We start from the raw sequence: 9,268 nt of genomic DNA on the forward strand, positions 1-9,268 counted from the left end.
CCGTGGGAAGCAGCCGTGTGGCTTGTCCGCGGGGTAGTGCAGCCCCCTCCTGACCCTGGTTCCCTTGGCATGGAGACATTGCGATGGCAGAGCTGGCCGTGCCTCTACGTTTGCTGCTGCCCCGATGGGAGGTGGAGGGCGAGGACTCCCGGCAGAGCCACTTGCTCCTGGAAGCCAAGCAGGATACCTTCATGAAGAGAGGCTAGCTGGCAACTCACCCCCACCAAAATCCCCCTCCCGGCCCAGCTGATCCCCTCTGCCTCCTCTGGGCCTGCGCGGACCCCCCTGTGCAGGAGCAGGAGTCCCAGGCCCCGCTGCTCACCCACACCCCAGGCTCGGAGGGCTGCCGGGGACCCATCCACCACGGGGCCGGCGGGGACACATCCAGCACGGGGCCGGCGGTGATTTCACAAATATCTGTGGGGTTGATGCCTCTAGATGGCAGGAGAGGGGTATGGATCGCACGGAGCATCCTTGCTCTTCTGTCTAAAGAGCCGGTCAGCAAAGTCGGCCCTGCACTCCCAGCTGATGGAAAAACAAACCAACATCAGGTAGGGCTGCAGAGCTGGGGAAGAAACAAGAGCATTCTCCTATACTTTAAGTGGGAATTTGTCACACTCTTTAATTCCAGGGTTAAATCGTTCTGAGAAAAGTATAGTTTCGATAGTGCTGGGGCATAATGAGTGGCGTGTTCCCGGCACTGATGTTCTTGCCAAGAAGTTCACGCAAGGTGCTGCTTTCCGGCTGTGCTCCAGGGGAACATGGCTTTTTGCAACAGACTACGGCTGGCTGAGGAGACATCGTATCCTGGAGGTTGTCACATCCCTGCTGGGGTCTCTCAGGGACCGGACAGCACAGTACGCATCCCCGCAAGGGGGCAGGGAATCTGCTCCAGCCCTGCTCCTATCAGTCCCTACAGGAAAACCAAGAGAGAATTTTAAGACGTTTCACTTTTTTCAATATCTCCACAAAAGTTTTGTCCACGGGGACAAAAGCATTCCAAAGGAGGCTTCAGATTCTTTTGCCTTACTTCAGCCAAGGCTATGATACCCTGTCCTCCAAACTTGGAAGGGGACATGAGGGGAGCTATGTCTCCAGAAAAAGCACCAATTTTGGAAAGGAAATATTTCATGGTGAAGAGTGAGATAACGCAGCGCAACTCAGGACGTCTGACACCAAAGATCACCTCTCTGATGCCAGAGAGAAGCACAGCAGGCGAATGTCAGCTACGGAGGCTGAGACGGGAACCTGCTCTGGCACAGCTCACCAAGCACTCCCCAAACGTGGCTCCAAGCCATGCCATGAAGCAAGGCAGGGGATTACCAGATCAGATGGTCTTGGCAAGTCAGAGACACTAATCACTGTATTCTCTTTGCTCGCAGCAAAGATTTCATAGCAACTCCACTGAACACACCTCTGTGTCCATGACCAAAAAGAGCCTGAAATATGGAAATTAACATAACCAGATGTATGGGCCACTTACTTAATTTTATAGAAATTAGGAGCGTCACACTGCTCATCTGCCTGTGCAGGCCAGCGGGGAATGGGGCCATCCTTTGGTTCCCCAGCTTCAGCATCAAGAGGAAGCCCTTCACTGCCTCCATCCTGAACCTGGCCATCCTCAGGAGGAGGTGAGCAGCTCCTCAGCACAGCTGTTTCAATGACTAACCATACACTCCAAAGTCCTAGTTGTACTGATCTTTTTCTAGTTACTTACCTAAGGCATCATTTTGTTACTACTCCTAAATTAAATTTGGATTTCTTTTTTTGTTTCCGACATGGTAACTCTGACCCCAAAGTCTGTTGAATACACAGCAACCGGCCTTCACTGCACAGCTTGCCGCTGGTGAACAGAGCAAGGCTGACTCAACTCTGTCAGAAAATGGCTCATTTCCTCTCATTCTAAAGCCTCTGTCTTGTCTATGAGCAGGACAGGTACCTCCAGAGCATGATGCACCTCATCCTAAGGTAGGTGCCTGCAATAGTTGGGATGAGCCATCTGTAACAGTGCCAAGACCTCCTCGTTCATTCTGGGAGGGACCTGGGCAGCAGATGACATCTGTCTGGGATGTTTGCAGTTAGCAGAGATGTATCTCACTGTAAGAAGCCTCCAGTTGAGCCAAACCACGGCAGTGGAGCTGCCCACACGTGCTGAAAGCTTTCTTCGGGAACAGCTGAGCACACCAGGAGAGCACCTCCTTGTAGGTGCTGAGGCCGGCTGAGGCAGGCAGAGGTGGAAGGGCAGAGGAAAGAGCAGAAGGAAAGGACGTCGCAGCATCCCAGCAACTGGGAGACTGCTGGGAAAAGTGGGGAGGAGGCACACAGCCTGACAGGGGAGATCGTCCCATTTGCAGGTGACAGGGATGCCTGTCTTCACCCACCCATTTACCTGTCTCTTATACAGTGGGAAGTTGTCCATCCTTTTCCCACTGCCTTAAACCCAAGGGTAACTAACGTGCCACTGCTTTTAGAAGGAGAAGTGAGAGTATAACTCATGGGTGGTGAGTCATGCTTTGAAGACACATGATGAGATTAAACATCTAAGAAGCATTTATTAACAGAGTTGTTTTACAGAACAGGGCAGGAGTCTTCCATACTTCAGAGAGGTTTTCTCCTCCCTCTCTCCCACTTTCCTGCCCTTTGGAAAGTAAAAACTTGCCGAGTTACAACCTGTTGTCCAGGAAAGGGCTCCCATCATCCAGGGAGTGTCTCCCAAGGCAGGTGCAGAAGGGCCACGATCCTCCCATGTGTTTTTCCTGCTTCCCAGGATCTCCTTTGCCACAGAGTCACCCAGGCCACCAACTATCTGAGCTTCTTGTTTTTACCAGGGAGTTTTATGGGTTTAGTTATCATGGCTCTGCACCTGTACCGCCCCAAGTGATCGATTTTCATTGCAGCCTGTCCAGTGACATGTAGCTCTGGGCTGAGGGACAAGCCAGAGGGCAGAGAAACTTCTGTCACCATCCCAGGTCCCAGAGGCCACGGCGTCAGTAGTTCCTGGGGTTGCTATTTCAGTCTGCCCTGCTGATGCCTTTTCTCCGTCCACTCCTCCCTGCCAGCTGCATCTTCCCAACCTTTCCCTTGTGCTCATACTAAAGTTAGTGCAGCCTGGTGGGGAGTCACACCAGGAAACAAAAACAGCTGGAAAACAATGGTTTGTTGGTGGCTTAGTTCACAGGCAAACGAGAGCTGGTGTATCCCCCAGCTCCTTGACAGCAAGGGCTGACAGACACGGAGGGGAGAGAGGAGCAGAGAAAACTCTGCCACTACCGCTTTTACCCAGCAGGTGCCTGAGCCAGGCTACAGGGAGTCAGTCCTCATGGCCTCAACGGGGTCTTTTCCATAAAAAGTCCACTGTTTTCCTTCCCTCTCCCTGTATCCTCCTTCACATGGAAAATCCAGTCTTTAGAGAGTCTTCAGGCAGGGCTGTGCTTTTTGGGTTGTTTCATTTTAACCCTACTCCCCTTGTTTTTCTAGATGAGGAACAGACACACCAGAAATAGATGCAGACCTCAGGTTCATGGTTGCGAAATGGCATTTGCTCAAGCTAACCATCCAGACAGCCCTGAGAAAAATGGGAGGAACCACAAGAGGCAGTTCCAGTCACAAACCCTTGCATGCAGACGACCCACATGATGTGCAGACAAAACTCAGTTTGCAGCAGAAGCAATGCATTTCAAGGAAAGCCTTCCAGGGGCGATCCCAAACGCATGCCTACTTGCCTGGTAACAAAGCTGAATGTGAAGTCTCCGCGTATTCTTACACGTGTCAGCACCCGCTGGAGATGCACGCACAAGGAACTGCCCAGGAATTGTTCTGCCCTGCTGTGCCAAGCTTTCTTATCCACCCACACTCTGCTCTTAAGCAGACACACCAAAAAAAACCCACTGGCAGGAGCTACGAGCCTCCACGGCTTTTTTAATAGTGCGCAGGGTAGAGCAAGCTCACTTTTGAGACAGGGAAAGCTCAGACCTGTTGAATAGGACAGATTCAAAGCAAAGGTTTCAAAGCAAAAGGTTTCGATGGGTATTTCATCACGCTGTCCAGTGTCCGCCCCAGGCAGGAGTTCCCGTGCCACCCAGCCCGTTTTGTTGTGCTGCAGCTAATTCCGTTCAGCTGCAGCCGGACCCACACCGAAGCCATCTTCCTTATCTCACCCTGGCTCACGGAACGCCTCCGTCCCTAGAGCATCTTCTCTCAGAGAGGGGCTGCAGAGGTTTAAACAGCTGTTTCCACTGTGTTTTCTCTGGGAGTTTCGCCTCTATTTTGGGGCTCTGTTACGTCTTCAAAAGCCCTCTGGAAAGCAACCCTAATGGAGAGCGTGAACTTCTTTGCACAGCTCCCAGCCAAGAAGTAAATAACAGGGTTGATACTGCTGTTCACACAGGCGAAGGGGAGAGAGGTGTCAAAGACAAAAACGGAAAAATCAAACAGTCTTAGCAAGAGCCAGTAACCAAAGTCAGCAGTGAAGAAGGGGAAGAAGAAGACAGCTAGCAGGACCACAACACAGAGCTTCCTTGGGGGATATTGCCATGAAGAGCACAACACCCTGGCAAGCAGGGTTAGACCAGAAATAATCAGGATAAGCACCGATAAGAGGTAGCTCAAGATGAAGACAACGAGTGCCGCAGGGCAGAAGTAGAGGATCACGGTGAGCAGGAAGGAGAGGGCCCAGAGCAGGGCACACACGAGCACTGGCAAGCGCTGGGAGCGGTGACAGGAGCAGCGGGCCAGGGGGAGGACAGACAGAGACGTCATGGCACTGAAGGCTGTCAGAAGGTAGGTGCTGGTGGTGAAAGCGAAGAGGATGGTGATGTTCAACACGGTTGTCATGTCCTGTGAGCTCAACCTGTGACAAAGGCTCTCTGGGCTGTAAAATATCACAAGGGCAATGGCGATGGAGAGGAGGAAGGTGAAGTCGGCGACGGCCAGGTTGAGGACGTAGACGGTGATAGGATTCCTGCGGACGTGGGAGCCGAGGAACCGGAGGATGGCCCCGTTCCCCACCAGCCCGCAGACGCAGATGAGCAGCGTGACAGGGACTTTGCTCAAGTGACCGGCTTCACAGTCGGTCCAGTTGTAGTGATTGTCCTCATGCCTCAGCAGCCTGTGGTGCCAACTCCTGTTATATGCTGTCCCACCAGGCTGGCTCGAGCAAGCAGGGCTGGCGCTTTCCATGGCAGGGAACAATGTGCTCATTACAAAACCTCTGCTGCTTCCCCTTCCCCCACAAACAGCTGGAGGGATGAGATGAAACAGAGACATGTTAGCAACTCTGCTGTCCCCCACACACGGCTTTTCAGATCTTTGCGGCCATGCCCCAGCTTCCATGTGGAGCACAGAGAGAAACAAGGGACAGGAGAGATGGAAGACAAGATGTGGGGAGATGGGTATGACGTGCCTGGCACAAGACCACGTACAGAGGTGTAGCAAAAGCTAGGGAAGTGCCTCCTTCCTGGCTTTGGACAGGACAGATCTGGAGGAGGGAAATAATAAGGTGAAAGGATTGTCCTTGGAGATGTCAAAGAGCAAGTGGGTTTGAGGGTGGATCTGATATGGATTCTCAGGTGTCTAATATTACAATTGATATTACTGAGCTGCTGGGTTCCTTCAGTTGGACCCTCATTTCATTATTCCCCTACCACCTTTTTCCACAATATTTATAGGTCTTAATATCCTAGAGACCACTATTCCCCATCAGATTTGGTGCAAATTGACCAACAGGTTCAAAACCGATGAGGGGAGGCACTGATTAGGCTGAAAAAAAAACCCACTGAGAAAAGTCTGACCTTCTTTCCTCTCGCAGCCTGGAGAACTTCACTGGAGCAGATGCGCTGCAGGCTCACATCACCTCGTGCTCGCCAGCTGCCGGCCCTATGATGGGATCTTCATGAGGTTTCCTGGAATTATCACTTGGAAAATTGGACCGAAGCCTGCCTTGGTGAGCCTGTGCAGCGTCCAGCATGGGGTCTTTTCTCAGGTCCTTTCACAAAACGCTTTTCACGGTGTTAGCCAAGCAAGTGTTCTTGCAAACAGGGAACTATTTCATTGCATTTGACAGTGTCAGGGTTCTGATTATAATCTATTCTTGGCTTTGTACAGGAAATGACTAACAAAAGAGTCTCAGAAACTAGACCTATGGGAAAAGCAGATTGTCTCCATGTCAGGTTCCTCTTTCATTTCATTTTAAAGCAACCCCAGTCCCAAAACATGCGTATCTTTGAACTGGCTGAACTTTTCTCCTATCATTCCAGGGGTGTATCTTTAGGACCCTGCGCTACAAGCTTGGTGTTGCTCCAAACCTTCTATTTCTGATTCAGATCTAGGTTTGCCACTCGTCTACCACAATTTCACAGTGATACTTGACCTTCAAATCCACAGTTTCCAAGAGCCTGCTACTATGTGCATCAAGGAGCTAACTGAATAATAAGGTCTGTGCATGAACCAGAGCACAGGCAGGCGGCGGAGAGATGACTTAGGATTTCAGGAAAATCTTTTTTTCCTAAGGAGAGGTGAATCAATGCTGCTCACTTGGTTTTAGCCATTTAAAAGTTAAGGGTTTCATCTGGGTTGTCTTCTACACTCCCTTTGTAGTCAGTCAGTAGCCTACAATGGTTTTCTCAGACAGGCCCGTGTAATTTCTAGAGAGCTGAAGTTAGGTGAGATGATTCCTACCCAGACTGACTGCGGTGAAGGTGAAATGCAAACAGCTCCTGCTGGGATCTGGCACGTGTGGGGACCCCAGGACCAAAACCGCCTCCTCTCTCCCTCGCTGACGCTGCGTTTGTGTCCCAACTACAGAATCTCACATCCCCTCACCAAGCCAACCCTTTCAAGTGCAAACAGGTCATGGTAAGGAAAGCATCAAGGAACACCAGCATAATGCCGGGCAACACAACGCTTGCTGCCCGATCTATCCGTGTGCTCGACAAAAGAGCAGAGTTACCCAGGGTTTCTCAGCTTCTGCTTTCATGGTTTTGATTTCCAACACAAGATTTACAGACATCAGTTATTTGTTTGTATCGGGGTCAGGCTCGTATTTGTTCAAAGGAAGCTACGTTCTGTAAATATTACGGCTCTGGTAGCGGTTGTTTCTCTGTGTCAGGAAAGCTAATACAACCGTCTGGCAGGCAGAGCTCGACCTCCTGGAGAAATCGCCTGCGAGAGCCTTCCCATCCTCTATTTCTGTCTCTTTTCTTGGGTCTGCCCTGGCAGTTTGCTCCATGGGCTTCTCCACCCGGTACACCGAATTGCGCTTTCCAACTGCCGTCAGCCCCTAGCTGTCTGTCTGTCTGTCCGTCCTCTGTCCAACCCGGCAGCGCTTGCCTCTTTGCCTGTCCCTTCCTGCCTCCCCGGTTAAACCCCCTTGGCAGGGTGAAGGTTTGGCTGCTGACTGATGCTGCCAGCCCCGTCAGCCAGACCGAGATGGATTTTCTCTGTCAGACCGTGGCGCGGGAGGGCATCAAGCCAGAGGGAGCAGAAAATGTCATTTCTGTCCCTCACCGTCATCTCCTCTGGTCTGGGGGCTTTTGAGGATCAAGGTAGTGAGTGCTCAGTGCTTTAGCATCAGGCACCAAGGTCCCAGAAGAGGGTAGAGGCGGGAAGAGTTGGGACATCTCGATGCCGGGAAGCAGACAAGGTACAGATCAGGGCCCAGGAGTGTGGCCGTGTTAACCCTGGAGAACAGGAGAACAGATGAGACAGGACTTTCTGGACCACATCATTTCAGCAGTATAAACTAACAGGCAGCACGAGGGGACTGTCACAACTGCAATTTTGAGAACAAGCAAGGGCACGCCACGGAGCCGGCAAGGGAAGAAACTGCAATCACCAGTAAGTTACATGAAAGACACTTTTATTAAAATAACTTAAAAATAAGTTTGAGGTGGGAACCAGCCCTGCCCCTGGAAATCTCATCGAGCGTGGCCGTGTCCTGGGGGACACAGGACTGTCCCCTGCCGGTCCTGCTCACCCAGCCGGGCAAGGGCTCTGCTTTTGTGGGCATTGGCCCGGGGTGCGGAGGCAGGGCTGTCCCTTTCCAGGTGCCAGTCTGCAGCCATAGGGGTTTAGGCAGCAATTCCCATCACGGGGATCTCACCCACCTCTTGGGAATCTGCCCTATCTTCAAAGACCCTCTGAAGAGCCACTTTGACAGATCCCCTGAACCTGGACTTTCCACAGCTCCCAACCAGGACGTAAATAACCGGATTGATGCTGCTGTTGACAGAGGCCAGCAACAGGCAGATCTCAAAGACAAAATTAATGTAGACAAAGAAGTTGAGGAAGATCTGGACACTGAGTGGGATGCCAAAGAGGAAGAAGAAGAAAACAGTGAGGAAGATGACAGTGTACAGCCTCGCTGAGTGGTGTTGCCAAGAGCTACGCCTAAGCTTGATGAAGAGGATCACGTTGGAAAGAACCATAAAGGGAGAGAAAAAGCAGAAATTGAGAAAGCACAAGGTTCCAAGAACCATCCAGCAGTGTTCAGAGTGACCCAGGTCACACACAAAGTACACCAGCCCGGCAAGGACACAGGCGAGGGCCCACAGCAGGCTGCACATGATGGCTGACAGGAGCTTCGGGCGGCGGCATCGGCACCAGAAGGGCCAGAGGACGCCCACACACCTCTCCACACTGATCGCCGTGAGGAGATAGAGGCTGGTGCTGTACGTGAGCAGAACCATGGAGTGAAATAGTGGCAGCACCCGCAAAAGCTCTGGCTGAAAGCAGCTGAGCATGGGCATGTGGTATATTACAAGGAAAGCTGATGTGCAGAGGAGAAAGCAGGCGTCCGCGACGGCCAGGTTCAGGAGGTAGGCGGTGAAGGGGTTCCTCCTGATGCGGAAGCCGAGGAGCCAGAGGATTGCCCCGTTCCCCACCAGCCCACACAGGCAGACAAGCAGTGTGATGCTACCGGTGACGATTTCAGGGATGTGTTCTGCAAAGCACCTGGTCCCATTGCGTCCATCCCCATAGACCATGCTCTCCGTAGGCGCTGGGGACACCGTATGCCAGTCATGGATTGTGTTGTTGGGATGTCGGTCCATCTTCCTCCTTTCTCTCTCGTGCTCGCCTGGGGAAAGGCAAGAGATGAAGGCAAAATTAGTGACTCTCAGGTCCCCAGTACTGTGAATGTCCTCTGGCCATTCAGGCTTCCCCCTTTCTCCATGGGCTACAATATCTGCAACCCAGAGAACATAAGAACTGAGCAGAGAAAAAAGGAAGGGAGGGGAAGGGAAGGGAGAGGAATAGGAATAGGAATAGGAAT

General features: G+C 51.9%; 2 protein-coding genes across 2 annotated transcripts; both read right to left on the minus strand.

The window, feature by feature from the left end:
• Positions 1-4,218: 4,218 nt before the first annotated feature.
• Positions 4,219-5,178, minus strand: LOC103925834 (proto-oncogene Mas-like). Its single transcript, XM_009334605.1, has one exon. The coding sequence runs from the start codon at positions 5,176-5,178 to the stop codon at positions 4,219-4,221; it is 960 nt and encodes a 319-aa protein (XP_009332880.1).
• Positions 5,179-8,066: 2,888 nt separating this feature from the next.
• Positions 8,067-9,047, minus strand: LOC103925835 (proto-oncogene Mas-like). Its single transcript, XM_009334606.1, has one exon. It carries the CDS (start codon positions 9,045-9,047, stop codon positions 8,067-8,069), a length of 981 nt encoding a protein of 326 aa, XP_009332881.1.
• Between the last annotated feature and the right edge of the window lie 221 nt (positions 9,048-9,268).

The sequence above is a fragment of the Pygoscelis adeliae genome, unplaced genomic scaffold (assembly GCF_000699105.1).
Source record: "Pygoscelis adeliae isolate BGI_AS28 unplaced genomic scaffold, ASM69910v1 Scaffold171, whole genome shotgun sequence".
In the NCBI taxonomy this organism is placed as follows: domain Eukaryota; kingdom Metazoa; phylum Chordata; class Aves; order Sphenisciformes; family Spheniscidae; genus Pygoscelis; species Pygoscelis adeliae.